This window comes from Oncorhynchus clarkii, chromosome 25, assembly GCF_045791955.1.
Source record: "Oncorhynchus clarkii lewisi isolate Uvic-CL-2024 chromosome 25, UVic_Ocla_1.0, whole genome shotgun sequence".
Lineage (NCBI taxonomy): Eukaryota > Metazoa > Chordata > Actinopteri > Salmoniformes > Salmonidae > Oncorhynchus > Oncorhynchus clarkii.
In genome coordinates, this window is record NC_092171.1 from 8,211,816 (window position 1) to 8,230,798 (window position 18,983).

Here is an 18,983-nt window from a genome sequence, read left to right on the forward strand (position 1 = left end):
GAAGCCACTGCTCCAAAACCGCCATAAAAAAGCCAGACTACCGTTTGCAACTGCACATGGGGACAAAGATAGTAATTTTGGGAGAAATGTTCTCTGGTCTGATGAAACAAAAATAGAACTGTTTGGCCATAATGACCACCATTATGTTTGGAGGAAAAAGGGGGAGGCTTGCAAGCTGAAGAACACCATCCCAACCGTGAAGCACGGGGGTGGCAGCATCATGTTGTGGGGGTGCTTTGCTGCAGGAGGGGCTGGTGCACTTTATAAAATAGATGGCATCATGAGGTAGGAACATTATGTGCATATATTGAAGCAACATTTCAAGACATCAGTCAGGAAGTTAAAGCTTGGTCGCAAATGGGTCTTCCAAATGCACAATGACCCCAAGCATTCTTCCAAAGTTGTGGCAAAATGGCTTAAGGACAACAAAGTCAAGGTATTGTAGTGGCCGTCACAAAGCCCTGACCTCAATCCTATAGAAAATGTGTGGGCAGAACTGAAAAAGCGTGTGCGAGCAAGGAGGCCTACAATCCTGACTCAGTTAAAACACCTCTGTCAGGAGGAATGGGCCAAAATTCACCCAACTTATTATGGGAAGCTTGTGGAAGGCTACCCGAAACTTTTGACCCAAGTTAAACAATTTAAAGGCAATTTGGCTAAAGTGTATGTAAACTTCTGCCTTCAACTGTATATACACTCAGGCTTTGGTGAATTAATTCAGTGAAAGCAATGCACTGGGGAGTGACATAAGGTATAGTGCATGAGGTGGCTCTTTTTCTTCTAATGACCTTTCCCGCCAGGTAATGCAATCACCACACCTTCTGCTGCTGTTGCTCCCATTACTTATTGATTGCCTCTGCTAGTGACACTGATATAGCGCAGGACTGTTTTACATACTCTTACATTTATCATATTATCTGTTCAAACATCTCTGTAATTCAGGTCAAGTGCTTTCTGAAAGGGGAACATGCTGCAGTGTACCAGCCAAGAATCTAACCCACACTGATACCATCATGTGTTAGCAAATTCAGCTCTTGAAATTAACCTAGGGTCAACAGAGTTTAGGTTTTCGATTAGGGCCGGAACGATACCAGCATCATGATACTCGCTAGTATCGTGGGAAGGAAACAAGAAATAAAGTGGATATAACTTCTTTGGAAAACAACCTTAATGTTGAAAACAAACATGTTGAAATCCAGTCACATTTTGTTTATTTTCCAAGCTTTAGCACACAATATTTGACATACAGCAGGTTTTTAAACGACCAAAGAGTTTGGTCTGCTTCGTGTTTTAATTTTTGCCTTGTAAAAAATATTGCGATACTGGTATCGTCACAGCCCTAATTACGACATTACGTTATTCACCTAGTAACCCAATAACAATGATTGGGCGATGGGAGAAGCGATGGGAGAAGACTGCAACTACCAATTGGATATCACGAAATTGGGGAGAAAAAGGGGTAAAAAGGTAATACAAAAAAATATTAATAAATAAAATACAGGTTGGAGTGATTGTGTGTAATACAGAACATAAGCAGACGCATTCTAAATCACAGGTGTAAAACTCATTCCATGGAGGGCTGAGTCCGAGTATATGCTGTTTTTTGTTATTTCCTTTCAATTTGTGTCCAATTAAGACCTAGACAACCAGGTGAGGGGAGTTCCTAAATAATCAATAACCTTAATTGATCAATATGTACAAGAGAGAAGCTAAAACCTGCATACACTCGGCCCTCCATGGAATGGGTTTTACACGTGTTCTAAACTGTGCCGAGTCTGACTGACCTTGCCCTTCCGGTTGAATGGTTCGATGGTGAGGGCGCCAGCTCCAATGTCCACGATCATGCCCAGTTGAAACCCATCGGTGGGGTGGGGCGCCCACACTGGTTTCCCATCCTCCATGGTTAACTACAGCAACCCTGTGGGCTCTGCACAACATGGAGAGAGGAGAAGAGTCAGGAGGTAGAAGCCTGATGATATGCATGCCAACAACAAAATACTACTGAACTTCCCCTTGTGGGGTAGTTTAATAAAGTATGAAGCTATTCATCTATCTACAAGTCTACCTTCTGTACATCCCTGATTGAATAAACATGCCATGCTCCATACTTCATTTGGATAAACATGTATAGACATATACAAAATTGTATGGCAGCATTCATCCAACCATGTAAGTGTGTGCAACCCTAGCTTGTGCTATTTTTCCATTCCATTATCTTGTTATTCCCTTGATTGTAAAAGTGGATTTGCCATATAGAGGGAACAGGACCTAGGTATATCTCCAGAGAGACTCTCCACTTGAGAGCAGAGCTTGAGTCATTTTGACACCAGAAGGGAGTCAAAGGTGGGGACTTCAGTAAAACTTGGGCTCTCACAAACTGAAAGTGTACAATCAAGAGTGAAGTGCAGTTTTTGCTTGGCAAAATAGTTATTGAGTGCTGCTAACAATGGTGCGATTACACTGTATATCAAGGACTAACGCTAAACACTTCTGGTCACCTAAAGTTAGTTACGAATAGTTACTATTTGGCCTATTTTGAGACCAATTATATTTCAAAAATGATTTTAGTGGGTGAACTGAGGGAGCCAAGCATATACCAGCTGTTGATGGTGGCGTAACAATGACTCCCAACAGCAGTAGTCAGAACAGGAGCGTGAAATACACCCCGTCACACCAGCCCCTAGAGGTTTGATCTGTCACTGTGTGAGGGGTGACTGGAGAGTTCCATTGTACAGCATCACTCAGTGATTGTTCTCCTAGCTAGCAGCTTCCCAGACCAGACAGTGTGTGTGTGTGTGTGTGTGTGTGTGTGTGTGTGTGTTTTCTCAGGACACAGAGGGCTTGCTGGGTGTTTGGCAGTGACCCAGATACAGCATGGAGGCCTGGGAGATTCTTCCAGTGCACTTGTTAATTATTCAGCTTACGCTTGGCCAATCACTTAGTGATTAGATCAACAATGCCTGTTAGCTTGGGCATGGAGATGAACTCAAAAGCAGACTAAGTTTAGGCCTACAGTAAATCTACGAATGTAGGTCCTATGAGTACGTGGACCGTATTAGGTCAGTTCTGTAGTTGGTTTGACACAGGCAAAATCAATTTTGTTCCTAACATAGGGCTACAGTGTGTCATCATTTGGCAGTGTCACCATGCAGAGGCTTACAATTATTTTCCAATGCTAGAGTTAAGAAACAACTGTGTGCACCAGAGCCATTCATCAAAAATATAAATGAAATAAAACATCCAAACATGGATTGACTTCGACATTCATTCATACATTCATACATGCAAATCATCAACAAGCACACCCAACACATACGATAGTGCTGATAGCTGTACCGTACACTTTACCAACCATTAATTGGTAATCCTATGGTGTAGGGTTCCCATACAGAACTAACCCTTGGCTCAGCTATCCAATTAGTTTGTGAGATTTATGTCAAATGTCAGAGGGCAGAGATTGCAAAGAGAAATAGTCTTATAATTCCTATAATAATTACAACCTAAAACTTCTTACCTGGGAATATTGAAGACTCATGTTAAAAGGAAGCACCAGCTTTCATATATTCTCATGTTCTGAGCAAGGAACTTAAACGTTAGCTTTCTAACATGGCACATATTGCACTTTTACTTTCTTCGCCAACACTTTGTTTTTGCATTATTTAAACCAAATTGAACATGTTTCATTATTTATTTGAGGCTAAATTGATTTTATTGATGTATTATATTAAGTTAAAATAAGTGTTCATTCAGTATTGTTGTAATTGTCATTATTACAAATATATATACAGTGCCTTGCGAAAGTATTCGGCCCCTTGAACTTTGCGACCTTTTGCCACAGTTCAGGCTTCAAACATAAAGATATAAAACTGTATTTTTTTGTGAAGAATCAACAAGTGGGACACAATCATGAAGTGGAACGACATTTATTTGGATATTTCAAACTTTTTTAACAAATCAAAAACTGAAAAATTGGGCGTGCAAAATTATTCAGCCCCCTTAAGTTAATACTTTGTGGCGCCACCTTTTGCTGCGATTACAGCTGTAAGTCGCTTGGGGTATGTCTCTATCAGTTTTGCACATCGAGAGACTCAGTGAGGTTGAATGGAGCGCATTTGAACAGCAGTTTTCAGTTCTTTCCACAGATTCTCGATTGGATTCAGGTCTGGACTTTGACTTGGCCATTCTAACACCTGGATATGTTTATTTTTGAACCATTCCATTGTAGATTTTGCTTTATGTTTTGGATCATTGTCTTGTTGGAAGACAAAGGCAACTTGCCTAAATGACTACCGACCCGTAGCACTCACGTCCGTAGCCATGAAGTGCTTTGAAAGGTTGGTAATGGCTGACATCAACACCATTATCCAAGAAACCCTAAACCCACTGCAATTTGCATACCGCCCTAACAGATCCACAGATGATGCAATCTCTATTGCACTCCACACTGCCCTTTCCCACCTGGACAAAAGGAACACTTATGTGTGAACGCTATTCATTGACTACAGCTCAGCGTTCAACACCATAGTACCCTCAAAGCTCATCACTAAGCTAAGGATCCTGGGACCTAAACACCTCCCTCTGCAACTGGATCCTGAACTTCCTGACAGGCCGCCCCCAGGTGGTGAGGGTAGGTAGCTACACATCTGCCACACTGATCCTCAACACTGGAGCTCCCCAGGGGTGCGTGCTCAGTCCCCTCCTGTACTCCCTGTTCACCCACAACTCCAACACCATCAAGTTTGACGACAACACAACAGTGGTAGGCCTGATCACGACAACGACGAGACAGACTATAGGGAGGAGGTCAGAGACCTGGCCGGGTGGTGCCAGAATAACAACCTATCCCTCAATGTAACCAAGACTAAGGAGATGATTGTGGACTACAGGAAAAGTAGGACCGAGCACGCCCCCAATCTCATCGACAGGGCTGTAGTGGAGCAGGTTGAGAACTTCAAGTTCCTTGGTGTCCACATCAACAACAAACTAGAATGGTCCAAACACACCAAGACAGTTGTGAAGAGGGCACGACAAAGCCTATTCCCCCTCAGGAAACTAAAAAGATTTGGCATGGGTCCTGAGATCCTCAAAATGTTCTACAGCTGCAACATCAAGAGCATCACTGTCTGGTAGGGCAATTGCTCAGCCTCTGACCGCAAGGCACTACAGAGGGTAGTGCGTATGGCCCAGTACATCACTGGGGCTAAGCTGCCTGCCATCCAGGATCTCTACAACAGGCAGTGTCAGAGGAAGGCCCTAAAAATGGTCAAAGACCCCAGTCATAGACTGTTCTCTCTACTACCGCATGGCAAGTGGTACCGGAGTGCCAAGTCTAGGACAAAAAGGCTTCTCAACAGTTTTTACCCCCAAGCCATATGACTCCTGAACAGGCTACCCCGACTATTTGCATTGTGTGCCCCCCCCCAACCAACCTCTCTTTTTACGCTGCTGCTACTCTCTGTTTATCATATATGCATAGTCACTTTAACTATACGTTCATGTACATACTACCTCAATTGGGCCGACCAACCAGTGCTCCCGCATATTAGCTATCCGGGTATTGTGTCCCGCCACCCGCCAACCCCTCTTTTAAGCTACTGCTACTCTGTTGGTTGGAGCCTGTAAGTAAGCAATTCACTTTAAGGTCTACACCTGTTGTATTCGACACACGTGACAAATAAACTTTGATTTTATTTATTTCCAGCAAACTAGATACGCCCCATTTTATTGCAACACACACTATCATTGATGAGAACCATCAATGGGGAGAACATTATCCTAAAAAGGGAAACAAAGGCTACACTTCAAAACTGCCTTCATGTCAAAGTCCCACCAATAAAGACAGGGTAATAGACAAGACAACAGGTGTGGCCACTGCCCTACATCTGTTATAGAAAGTGTGCTTGGGAAGGCTGGGTCGGTGTCTAGGTAAGGTTGGGTTGGGTTGGGTTAGCAAGCCATGAGATAAAATCAGCCATAACTGGGATCTTGGAACTACGTAGCAGACAAGGTTTGTATGCTGAACATAGATATCCCTTAAATATTTTATAATATGCAAACCATACATACATACATACAGTATACTTAAAAAGTCCACTGTACCACAAGGAGAACCAAATGTGAAGTGCCCCCTGCTCACTTCAGGTATTGTTATATTGCCCTGCTTTATATTGCACTGATCCCATCTTCACAATGGAGTTCTTGTTAAAGAAAAGGTTGACCCATTTTGAATGTTACATTGTTTTTGTGCATCTCTGAGTGATGTTCTATCGATTCCCTAGGTCATTTCATGTTTATGCGAGTTATTGGCGTTCAAACAGGAAGAAATTTGGCTGGTATGACGCAGCACTGTGATAAAGTTGCTCATTACACTCCAAGTTAATAGTAATACGACTTTTAGATCGTAAAAACGTCCATCATACATGTCAGATTTTAATATTGGCATATATCATAACTTGGGAGGATGTCTTCTCTCGAATGAGCCATTGATCATATTTTTGCGATATTCCTACCTCAAGAAATTTGTATTTTAAATGGAGGTTCTATCACATCTTTCATATTTGTCTGCCTCTTTAGGCCAGCAGCATACCACCCTGCATCCCTCTGCTGGCTTGCTTCTGAAGCTAAGCAGGGCCAGTCCTTGGATGGGAGACCAGATGCTGCTGGAAGTGGCGCTGGAGGCCCACTTGCACCAACTCTGGGTGTTGGCATTATGCCCATTATCTTTAAAAAATATCCCAATGCCCCAGGGCAGTGATTGAGGGCGTTACCCTGTTTAGGGTGCCGTCTTTTGGATGGGACGTTAAATGGGTGTCCTGACTCTCTGTGGTCACTAAAGATCCCATGGCACTTATCGTAAGAGTAGAGGTGTTAACCCCCCGGTGTCCAGGCTAAATTCCCAATCTGGCCATCATAGCCACCTAATCATCCACACCATACAATTGGCTCATTAATCTCCTCTCCCCATAACTATTCCCCAGGTCGTTGCTGTAAATGAGAATGTGTTCTCAGTCAACTTACCTGGTTAAATAAGGGTTAAATAAAAATGAATAATATAGTCCAGAGTGCATTGCATGGTGCTGTTGCCAGATATTTGAGAAAGGGGATTGGAATCCAATGAATGAAGGAACATATAATGCCCCACCCAGCAGACTGTCGACCAATCGCGTTCACGGTGTCATGCTGCGTCACACGGTTCTGTCTCAATGTTGAGAAATGTGCCTGTTTTCCTCGTAATGTCATGATTCCAAAGCTATACAATATTACAGACAGCAAGTTTCTCACATCTCGGAAAAGATTTGTAACGTTGTACTTCTTGTTGACAAAATTCTTGCTAATGGCGGGTTTTGAGCAAGCACCCAATAGACTCCCATTCACTCTTTGAAGTAGAGCTCCTTGTCCCAGAATTGCCCAGAATGCACCGCACGGCCCATGGACGTAGCATGGGCAACACTTCCCCATCTCCTCAAAAGTATTTCTGCCGTTGCAAATGTCAGACACTACTCTGTGAGGCACATCAATCAGCAGGTTGAACATGCTGAGATTGTAGACTCCTAAATTGATAGTGCAGTTTGTTTAGGTGATTTCACAGCTAACTAGCTACTTTCCACGCTGATATTTGTCTTTGGTATTATTGTGTCTAGGTACGTTTGCTAGCTACCAATCTTATTGTAACGCCAAAATGAAACATTTGTTCACAAAAAATGGTGTTATTTAACACTAAATTAAAATGAATTAGTGGGTGGATTTTGACTACAACATTCTAACAGTGTAATTTCTACATTTCATACAGTGCATTCTGAAACTATTCAGACCGCTTTACTTTTTGCACAATTTGTTTTGCATTATTGTGTCAAGGTACGTCTGCTAGCTACCAATCTTATTATAATGCCAAAATGAAACATTTGTCCACAAAAAAATTGTCATTTAACATTAAATTAAAAGGAATTAGTTGGTGGATTTAACACTAGAACCGCTGAGCCTCTAGGGACCCCCCTTCAAGCTAATGAGCAGTCATTCTGACTACAACACACTAACAGTGTAATTTCTACATGTCATACAGTACATTCGGAAACTATTCAGACCGCTTTATTTTTTGCACAATTTGTTATGTTACAGCCTTTTTCTTAAATGGAATAAAATTGTTTTCCCATCAATCTACACAAAATAGCCCATAATGACAAAGCAAAAACAAGTTACACATTTTTGCTAATTTATAATTGTAAAAAAACTTAAATATCACATTTACGTAAGTATTCAGACCCTTTACTCAGTAATTTGTTGAAGCACCTTCGGCAGCAATTACAGCCTCGAGTGTTCTTGGGTATGACGCTACAAGCTAGGCACGCCTGTATTTGAGGAGTTTCTCCCATTCTTCTCTGCAGATGCTTTCAAGCTCAGTCAGGCTGCACAGCTATTTTCAGGTCTGTCCAGAGATATTTGATCGGGTTCAAGTCCGGGCTCTGGATGGGCCACTCAAGGACATTGAAACTTGTCCCGAAGCCACTCCTGCGTTGTCTTGGCTGTGTGCGTGGTCTTGGCCGGTCGTTGTCCGGTTGGAAGGTGAACCTTCTCCCCAGTCTGTGGTCCTGAGTGCTCTGGAGCAGGTTTTCATCAAGGATCTCTTTGTACTTTACTCCGTTCATCTTTCCCTCGATCCTGACTAGTCTCCCTGTCCCTGCCGCTAAAAAACATCCCCACAGCATGATGCTGCCACCACCATGCTTCACCAACTGTGGGACCTTATATAGACAGATGTGTGCCTTTCCAAATCATGTCCAATCGAATTTACCACAATCATGTTGTGGAAACATCTCAAGGATGATCAACGGAAACAGCAGGATGAACTTCAGCTCAATTTCATGTCTCATAGCAAAGTGTCTGAATAAATAAGGTAAATAAGGTATCCCTTTTCTTTTTTTGAATAAGGCTGTAAAATAACAGAATGTGGTGCATTTTCATTAGTTTGTTACTGTAGGCTATATGTAAAAACAAAAAAAAGTGTTCCATTCATTTTTTTTTTGTGGACTGCCTTTGTTACAATTATGAAACAGAAAGCAAGTCTGTTGGAATGGGGTAACAGCTTATTTTTTATGTCAAAATAAAAATACCCCAACCACCGAGACGCATGGTCAGCAAGACTCGTGGTGAAATTATGGACACATCAATCAGTAGCCTAAACATCATAAGCACCAAATGTGCTTGATAAAGTGAAAATCAGAACAAAAACAATGGCATCATAATGAATATAAGTGTCAATAGGACATTCAATTATTGTCTGTGCTTACATGGTGTTTGTCTTTACTCAATGGAATAGGTTGGAGCATGTCCATGTCACAAACAAAAGCTGGTGAGTGCGTTGCTGATGTTTTTTGCTTGAGATGTATGTCTGCTCTCTTAGCGATTACATTTTGTGCTGATAATCTGCCCGTAGTATTGGCATCGGCTTATTCTATCGAAACGGTGCAATCTCATCCCCTCTCCTGTCTCAGATTTGGTAGAGCATGGTTCTTGCAATGACAAGATGGTGGGCTCGATTCCCGGGACCACCCATACATAAAAAATGTATGCACACATGACTAAGTCGCTTTGGATTAAAGCAGCTGCAAAATGGCATATGTAAGACAGGGTTCCCAGGGTGGTTTAATTAGGCGGTTATCGGAGCATTTATTTTTTTTATTTTTTTTGGGGGGGGGCATAAAACACCAGCAAACAAGCTCCAATAAATTCCCACACATCTTAATCTGTCCTTAGCACAATAATTTTCCACAGTCCACTGCTTCCATGTTTGATGGCCTCAACTGGAAATATAACCAATAACTACAAAGACATCACATAACTAACATCCTTTCTGATGTTTAAAGATTGAAGTCTGCAAGAATTTTGTCAATACCAAAGCAGCAGAGGGAGTATAATGTATGAATTTTTTTTTTAAACACAAAATGGGCACAATGTTCAACATCAGAAATGCTATGCTACAGCATTATAACATTGCATATTACATCTTGATAGTTGACTACATCACATTAATAAACCATCCACCTAATACAGGTCCCATCATGGGTAGCTTTGAGTCTACATGTAAATCCTCTTATGGCTCCTAAGACTGAATGGAAGTGAGATATTTATCAGGCCTGTTGAAGTACGTAAGGTGCGGTTCCCAGTCAGCACATAAATTAGAAATTAAAAAGTATGTGGGGTGATGCAGACACCAGTGCAGTAATGGGCAGAACAAGGTTCATAGGTTAAGGAGGGTTTCCTGGAACACACATACACACCGAACCTCCTGCCTGCCTCAAGCTTCCTGTTCCCTCTATGGAAGAGAGGATATGGAAAATACCCTGGGATATCTTCTGTAGCCTGACAGGATGTAGGGAAGAGTGTAGTGGTGCTGGTGAGTCAGTGATCAATGCAACATTAGCCTCCAACCTAAAGGAGGCCATTCGGGGCTTGTCAGAGAGTAACTTGGTATTTTTTCTTAGCGGGTATTCTAGCAACATCTTTTATTATTATCCAGAACAGACAGCATTGATTAAGCACATTATCAATAAGCCTAATGCAGGGTGACCCAACTAGCAGACAGCGGGTTTGAAATTATTAGTCAAATATTATATCTGTTTGGGCTGCTTACGAACAATTTGTAGTCTACAAATTATTTGTAATTATGTTCCGGCACCATGAGGATCCGTTCAGGAACAAAATAACCCTGCGGCTGAATCTAGTTGCTGATTCCTGGCTTAGTGCATTGGATGTACCTTCAGAACATAGCTACTTTGATGGTTAAACTCCGCTGTTGATAACAAGCCAGAATTACGCCACTAATATTTTTGTGATGCTGATTTCATGGCATGCACATCACTTCAATAAACAGCTACAGTAAGAGCTACTGCATAGCTTTGTCAAACAATCATTGGATAAAACTATTAACTAGATATTGTCTAATAAAAATGTCACATGCATATACTTACATTCTAACCTGACAGCTTAAGTCACATGTCGACATATTTACCTAGCTAAATATGGAGTATCAATCAAGACAATGGCTACATTTACCGAACAAAAGCAGGCAGGCTCGAGATAGATAGTAATACCGTTATGAGCTAACTAGAACCGTATAATAACATTTGCTAATGGCATGCTTAGGCAGCTTCTGTAGCTACAGCATTGTGAGACAATTCCACTTAGACATTTTAGAGACATAATACAACGCAAAATTAAAATTAATGCGGATAATTTTAGCTACCTAGCTATATCAGTATTTTGACGAAGTCTATCTCGTTGGTTTTTGCAAACTGCGCTCGCTCCACCATCATCACATAGCTAGCTAACCACTCCCAGTTAGCTAGCCACGAGCTAACAAGTGTAGCCTATAGGTTATATCTAGCTACCTCGCTAAATGGTTTGCAAGAATACTACAGAGGAACTTACATCAATGTGTCCCTTAAACGATACGTCTGTATTATTGATGTGGCTCAACGAAAAACCGGTTAAAATTCCCGCATACAAAATATAATTGACAATATCCGAACTCTTACTTTGGTACTCTGTCGACCGGTAATTCAGCAGCAGCCTACCCACAGCTGAGCGGACTGAAGTCCACCTGGGAGGCAGAGATGACGTCACTGGGAATGAGCTTCTTTCCAAGGAACAGTAAACGTAATCATAATGATGCCTGTAGCATAAAGGTCGAGAAGTTGAATTAGTTGCAGCGTAACTTGATAATCTGCATTCGTATGTACTATATTGTCGAAGGATATTGATTCTCACTTGATACAGATAAAAGTCATGCATTTGTCCTTGTTTAATGTTTTATAGCTATAGGATTGCTTTTAAATTATAATATTGTTTCCCCCTTTCCCCCAGATGATCATGGGGAAAAGTACAGCAAATTAACATACATCACAATGGTTTCAATAAAAGGTGTGTAAAATGCTACTTCAAGCTCATAAATATTTGAGGCTGGTAATCAAATCAAATTAAAATCAAATGTATTTGTCACATACACATTGTTAGCAGATGTTAATGCAAGTGTAGCGAAATGCTTGTGCTTCTAGTTCCGACAATGCAGTAATAACCAACGAGTAATCTAACAATTCCAAAACTACTACCTTATACACACAAGTGTAAAGGGATAAAGAATATGTACATAAAGATATGAGCAAGGTGCAGTAGATGGTATCGAGTACAGTATATACATATGAGATGAGTATGTAAACAAAGTGGCATAGTTTAAAGTGGCTAGTGATACATGTATTACATAAAGATGCAGTAGATGATACAGTACAGTATATATGTAAACATATTAAGTAGCATTGTTTAAAGTGGCTAGTGATATATTTTACATCAATTCCCATTATTAAAGTGGCTGGAGTTGAGTCAGTGTGTTGGCAGCAGCCACTCAATGTTAGTGGTGGCTGTTTAACAGTCTGATGGCCTTGAGATTGAAAAACAGCTTCTGTCTCTCGGTCCCAGCTTTGATGCACATGTTCTGACCTCGCCTTCTGGATGATAGCGGGGTGAACAGGCAGTGGCTCGGGTGGTTGTTGTCCTCGATGATCTTTATGGCCTTCCTGTAACATCGGGTGGTGTAGGTGTCCTGGAGGGCAGGTAGTTTGCCCCCGGTGATGCGTTGTGCAGACCTCACTACCCTAACACTTTTTTAAGACATCACCTGAAGACAACATATTCCTCATTGAAGCCTATAATGGGTTTGTAGATCTAATTAGGACATATGATACCCATTGTATCACATTTCCCACAGGGAGAACGCATGTAAACATCACATTAAATGTTTACTTTCTTTGTTCATGTTATAATCCTGTCCTCCATGTCCAGTTCACATGTCAAAGACCGCAACTGCACACAATGCCAGTCAAACAGTAGTTTTCTGGGTAACTGACCACAAGGGTGAACCATTGGAGGAATTAACCTTTATCCAACCATATAATTGATTGGGATCAGTGAGAACATCTCATTGACAACCGGAGGAAGAGTGGATGAGTCAATTTGAGACTGAGGATAGAAGGATAGGAAAGCTTTGTCTTTCAGGGAGGGACTATGACAACTGGAGAGCTGAGGCTGAGCCAATGGAATAGAGGACAATTTAAATTAGATTAATAGAGCAGTACATCTGAGGCTGAGCTCCCGTCACCTCTGTTGAATCAACAGACCACCATGCAAGGGGAATCCCACATCCGGAGATGGGCGTAAACAAGGAACAAGGCAGAGCACATGATGAAACTGCAGTGAAATCAACATCTCTCCTAAAGTCGGTTGGTCGATAGGGCAGTTAAACATTTCTTACAGTCTCGTTTTTGCATAGGCAACTACCCGGTCCTTAAAATAACTGCTTTATAAAAAGGACCACCAAACAAGAATTGGTACTTAAACATTTACTTTATTTTTCACTTTCTTCTACTTCAAATGAAATTGAACAATGCTAGGCTGCTCGCTTAACAGATGGGCAATCCAACAAAGTGCCCCTCACAAATAATGCAAGTGCTATGAGAACTTAGAGACATTCAAAAATGTACAAAACAATAAATTACAACAATCTCATGTCTCTGACATTACATTTTCAAGTATAACAGGACATTAAGAATAAACCGGTTATGCCTTAAAATTAAAAAGGTGAGGTATGTATATATACATACACAGTAACAATGTGATACAGAGTAAGGTAAAGGAACTAAATGTACAGTCACTGAGCCAGGTCCATTGGACCAAGGGAGACTAAATAACCCCACCAAATCAAATGGTGAATTTCATCGTATTGAATACTATATCCATTTAAAATGGAGGTTATGAGTCATGTGTGTCCTCTTGTTGATGTTGAATTTTGAGGACGAGTTTCCTGATATCTGCTCGCTTGCGCTTCACCAGCATCAGTGGAAACCATTCCTTCAGGTCCATGGGCGGCTCAAAATCTTTTGGGGGATTCTAAATCCCCAAAAATAAATTTAAAAAAATAAAGACTTCTTTAGAAATCTCTGAAATATTAGCACGGTACAAGTCTCATTCGTGGGGCCAGGAGTTATCTAACCAGTATTTATTATTTCCTGATCATATCACGGTAAAAAAAAAAAAAAAAAAAGACCCGAATCATCCTATTCATCCTAACCAATTGATTTTTATGTACTGAACTCAACAATGTATGTCCTCACCTGGAAAAAGCTCTCCACATATTGAAGCAGGTAAACACCACAGTCGCTGTAGTTGTCCTGCTGAGGGACCTGGGGGTTTGAGCCCCTCATCGAGTCTTTAGAGAAACTCCTCAGACTGCCTTTCCTCACCTCCCACTCCACCTCCAAGTATCTGCATTCACACACATTTCCAAAATCAGTCCGTACTACAGTCGCAAAGGTGTTGCTAACCTGATAGGTGGATAAATAGTAGATAAAATCTTACTCTTGCAGGATCTTCACGACCCCCGATCTCACATGGCCTCCTAGGGAATCCATGATCAGGATACAAGGTCTGTTTGAGGAAAAAGCAAAATATTTGATATGATCAGACAGTCTGTGATAATTCTAGGTATTGCTCACCCTGAGGACATTGTAAATCTTATCAGTTTATGGTACATACAAAGAATGATTCTGGTGCCATCTAGTGACATGAGTGAATAACATTTTCTTGCAGGAATAATAAATGTTCAACTAGTGTGAGAACTACAATAGTCTACAAGGCAGCTGTAAGGTAAAGGAGCAGGTTAAAACCCCAGCCCATGGAACTTACTGTTTACAGGTAGTGGGTTGGGAGGACACATCGACACTGTCCTGCTGTTCACTCTCATTGCACTGGTCCTTGATATCGAGAAAGATTTTTAGTGTCAAATTCTGACGTAACATACTTGAGTGTCTTTCAGGCCATTCTTTCTCTAATCACCCCTTTTGATAGAGGTATACTGTCAAAAAAACGAATGTCAAAAACATAGAATATGGTGTCAAACAAAATATATATACAGATCCATTACCTGATTTGAATCCTGAACAGGAGAAAAGGCAAAGATATCCTTTTCTATTTCATATCCGTTGCAATCATCTAAAACATAGTTCACATGCTCCCAATTCAGCAGTTGAGCGGTCATGACTAAATGCAATTCCATTTATAATGCAGTTAACGATCAACTAGACTGTATTCTCTTCTCACTCACCTGAGAGGAGCTGCTTCTTTATCAGACCTGTGGTGGTGGGGCTCACACTGAGCTCCTTCATGACCGACTCCAGCTCCTCTCCGCCCCCACCGTTTGAGCACACACACAGCCTCACCCCTATGGTGAGGTCGCAGTCTGGGGCTTCTGGGCCTGGCTGACCCCTGGTGCTGCTGCCCGGGGGGCTGAAGAACAGGGACATGGGGTTGGGGGAGGTGTAGTCCATCAGGAAGCACTTGTCCAAGCTGCTCTCTGCTTCCTCCAGCCAGGCTGGGAATGGGGAGTCTGGAGACAGGGGCTCCTGCTGGAGGTCCTCTAGGCCAGGGAAGCAGATGACCGCCAGGAACCAGTGTGCCCTGGGGAGAAGAGGGTGTTTTGACATAGATGGAAAGAAGACATGAGAAGGTGACTCAGGTAAACTAAACCATATATGGGAACATTGACATTTTGGAGGAAAGCATACCTTAAATAAGATGCAAAGCAATATCATGACAATTTATGACCGAGTATATACTGTAATAGTATGCATGAGAGGATGGACTCACGATTCATTTATGGGGACAAAGATGAAGTCCTTCTGGAAGAGGTCAACATTCCTGGTCCATGTTCTCACTCGGTTGTGTCTCCTTTTCTTCACACTAGAATGAACGGTTGAGGTTCAGTTTAATTGTCCCACAGAGCTGGAACCTATTGGGCACTGGTTAAGTACAGTCGGCATACTACAGTACTTACGGTAGGTCCTCAGAGCATGGGGTCTTTCTCGGCTCTGTCTGAGTGAGGCGCTTGTAAAAGAAGGAGCTGAACATGTGACTCCTGTTGGCATCCTCCTCTTTCAGCATTGCAGAGACCAAGTACCTTGACAAACAATGAAGTATAACGTAAAGCAAAATTAAGCAACTTAATTCCATAGGAATGCAGATACTGAAACATACACCTATATTAACCCACTACAATACCCACTGTGAGCAATGTAAAAGCAGATCTTACAGACTTCACTCACTTCAGGTAAAAGTCAATGATGACATCATTCAAGAACTCTCCCTCGTTGAGACAGTGCAGGTCTTCATTGGTGACAGATATCCCCCCTCTGGCTGGATGAGGGGGGTACAGTATTATCCTAGCAAGACGACAACCCAAACATCACAATGGGGTTAGCAGAAGTAGTCAATTTTTCACTATAACAAGAGCACAAAGGGAATTGTCATTCACCTTTTGACTGGCCCTTTGAAGGTGGATTCAATCTCCATTATTTCATCATCATCCAAGACTTGTATTGGGGGAGGAGACAGGCATGCTGGGGGAGGAGACAGGCATGCTGGGGGAGGAGACAGGCATGCTGGGGGAGGAGAGATCCGTGGTAGGGCAAAATAGATTTGTGGTGGGGCAAGAGAGATCCGTGGCGGGGCAAGAGAGATCAGTTGTGGGGCAGGTGCAATCCATCTTGGGGCAAGAGGCTTGGAAGATGGTGTCTGTTTACTGGAGCCACAAATGGAATCCAAAAACTTCTGATGAAACGCATCAGAGGTCGGAGGTTTAGATGGACTTGAAATGGCCTGGGATACCTTGTGCATAAATGATGAAGCTGGGCGAGGAGGAGATTTAGGTGGGCATGCAAAGGGCTCTGAAACTTGCTGCAGAGAGGAAAACAGAGGACACATAAAATCCATAGATGCTTCATCAGGTTATGTCATTGTGGATGATGCTCCATTAAATGCCTACAACTCAAGAGTGCATAAGTAAATGGATTTTCATTTATTAAACTTTCCACCATGCCCCATCAGTAACATTACATGTTCAGCATGCTTACCTTCTCTGGGGTTGGATGGGAGGAATGCATCAGTATTCTGTTGGCCTCCACAAATGGCAACTGTAATGTGAAATCCTCAGGAGCTTTATTTGCTCTGCCAATTCCTCTTAAGATTTTCTCCAGTTCAACTTTCTCCAGGTCAGACAGCATATTCTCAAACACTAAGATTATGTAGTTCTCGCCGAGATCTGACGAAAGACGACAAACTTCAGATATATAGACCGAGGGATTAAGTTTGATGAAGTCAGCAAACTGAATTTACATTGGGGAAACAGTGGAGTCTACAGACGAAAATCTACAGTATTAAGAGTTCCCTTGGTCAGTTCTTTGAGAAGTGTTCTGTAATACTCACGTTGGCCCTTACTGTCATACCAGGCACCCCCGTTGGCTCGGGACATCTTGAGGAGAAGGCGGAGGCGCTGGGACTCCCCTGAGGTGGTCTTGAGGAAAAGGGCAGGCAAGTTTCGGGCATGGCACCACGCACAGCTGGCCAGACTATACGACCACAGCCGCACTAACATTAACAGATTAGGGATGGAAAAATGTATTAAGGCCTTTACATACCGTCTGTGTGCTACATACCTCAGTTTTATGACTCACTTTTAACAGCTTCAGCTCTTTGCTGCTCATATGTTCATCCCAGTGGAGGCTGCTGAGGGGAGGTCGGCTCATAATAATTGCTGGAATGGAGTAAATGGAATGGCATCAAACACATGGAAACCATGTGTTTGATGTACTTGATAGCATTCCACCTATTCCGCTACAGCCAATACCAGCAAGCCCGTCCTCCCCAATTACGGTGCCACCAACCTCCTGTGGTTTATCCCAATAAGGCACAAATTCAGACTGAAGGGCTTTCTTTCTTACCTTGTTCATCGATCTGGATGTACTCTGCTGTAAACTGAAACAGAGTCAAATAACCTGAGTCAGAGCAATACTGGAATATCAGTGTTGTGTTCTCAACTGGTAAAGAGTTTTAATTTTGAAATACTGTACTGTTTTCAATATTATACTGAAATGATAATAAGCTTACGGTGACATGCTTGGAAGGTGTCCTGCGCATTGTCCCCACTCTCACACATCTGCAGAACACATCAATCCCCTCAGAAATGTCAGCAGATGTCTTTTTAGGAGGAGGTGATATGGGATGATTCTGTTTGACTCTTCGCCGTTTTGTGGTGGGTTTGTCTGGGACCAACTTTCCAAACTTTGAAGGGAAGCATTAAAAATTGTAAAAAACGTGACATAACAGATGGTGTTAATAGGTATAAACAAAATCACATACATTAGGGTTGTATTTGGTGTGTACAGATAGGTCACTCAAATGTGACATGTCCCTTGACTAAGTCATTTTACCAGTCAAGATTCTTATCAAGAATCCAATTGACCTTTGATGACTGACAGACTACGGCTACACAGCATTGAGTGTTTCTGATACCGGGTCTTTCATTCGCTTCTTCCTTGGTCGTCTGGTTTTGGAGTTGGTAAAGTAATTGCTTGTGAAGTCATCGTCATCAGCGACTGTCTCCAAACTGCCACCAGAGGGCGTTGGTGAGGAGTGACTAGTCCCTGACGTTGGCGTACCAGAACAGACTGAGGTTTCTTCCTTGTCATCACCTGACAACACAATTACATAAAAACAATAAGCATTATGTCAAGGATTGGATTTACTCTGTACAGTAGGCTTCTTATGAAATGGCAGTCAAGTGAATAACAATTTACCTGCAGGTTGTAGGAGAGAAGGATTTTTCTTGGGCGATTCTTCTGCTTGAAGACATACTGTGCCGTCAATCCTATAATGCATTCCAGACATGAGTGACAAATGTTTAAAATCCTTCATGACCTTTTAAATAAGGGATACCTCACCTTTGGGCATTATTCTGAAGCACGAAAGCAGGGGTAAACGCATGTTGGAAGATGCTGCCTTGGACAACCACTCCTGGAGAGGGTACCTGGCTCAGAAAGAAGTAGTCACTGCCATTGAGGACTGTGCTGAAATGCACTGCTTCAGTTTGAGAGCTGTGGTGACAA

At 42.1% G+C, this 18,983-nt stretch overlaps 2 protein-coding genes across 4 annotated transcripts in view; both read right to left on the reverse strand.

The window, feature by feature from the left end:
• LOC139383367 (unconventional myosin-VI-like) overlaps nucleotides 1-11,605 on the reverse strand; it is a 91,609-nt gene extending 80,004 nt beyond the window's left edge. Inside the window, exons 1-2 of one of the 3 annotated variants that reach the window (XM_071127883.1) lie at nucleotides 11,532-11,605; nucleotides 1,785-1,927 (exon numbers count right to left, since the gene is read on the reverse strand). In XM_071127883.1, the coding sequence (XP_070983984.1) occupies nucleotides 1,785-1,901 (117 nt within the window). In that variant the 5' untranslated portion in view covers nucleotides 1,902-1,927; nucleotides 11,532-11,605. Of the gene's footprint in view, nucleotides 1-1,784; nucleotides 1,928-11,424 lie in introns of all 3 variants that reach the window. The other 2 variants (XM_071127882.1, XM_071127884.1) reach the window with 2 other exon arrangements.
• Nucleotides 11,606-13,373: 1,768 nt separating this feature from the next.
• On the reverse strand, nucleotides 13,374-18,980 carry LOC139384038 (sentrin-specific protease 6-like). Its single transcript, XM_071128670.1, has 17 exons — nucleotides 18,819-18,980; nucleotides 18,675-18,745; nucleotides 18,391-18,569; nucleotides 17,986-18,159; nucleotides 17,820-17,853; nucleotides 17,305-17,466; nucleotides 16,953-17,140; nucleotides 16,355-16,776; nucleotides 16,146-16,262; nucleotides 15,878-16,000; nucleotides 15,691-15,783; nucleotides 15,149-15,501; nucleotides 14,969-15,036; nucleotides 14,731-14,798; nucleotides 14,404-14,472; nucleotides 14,160-14,310; nucleotides 13,374-13,935 (listed from the first exon to the last, which is right to left on the reverse strand). Exons 3-17 carry the CDS (start codon nucleotides 18,400-18,402, stop codon nucleotides 13,798-13,800), a joined length of 2,172 nt encoding a protein of 723 aa, XP_070984771.1. The 5' UTR covers nucleotides 18,403-18,569; nucleotides 18,675-18,745; nucleotides 18,819-18,980; the 3' UTR covers nucleotides 13,374-13,797.
• Between the last annotated feature and the right edge of the window lie 3 nt (nucleotides 18,981-18,983).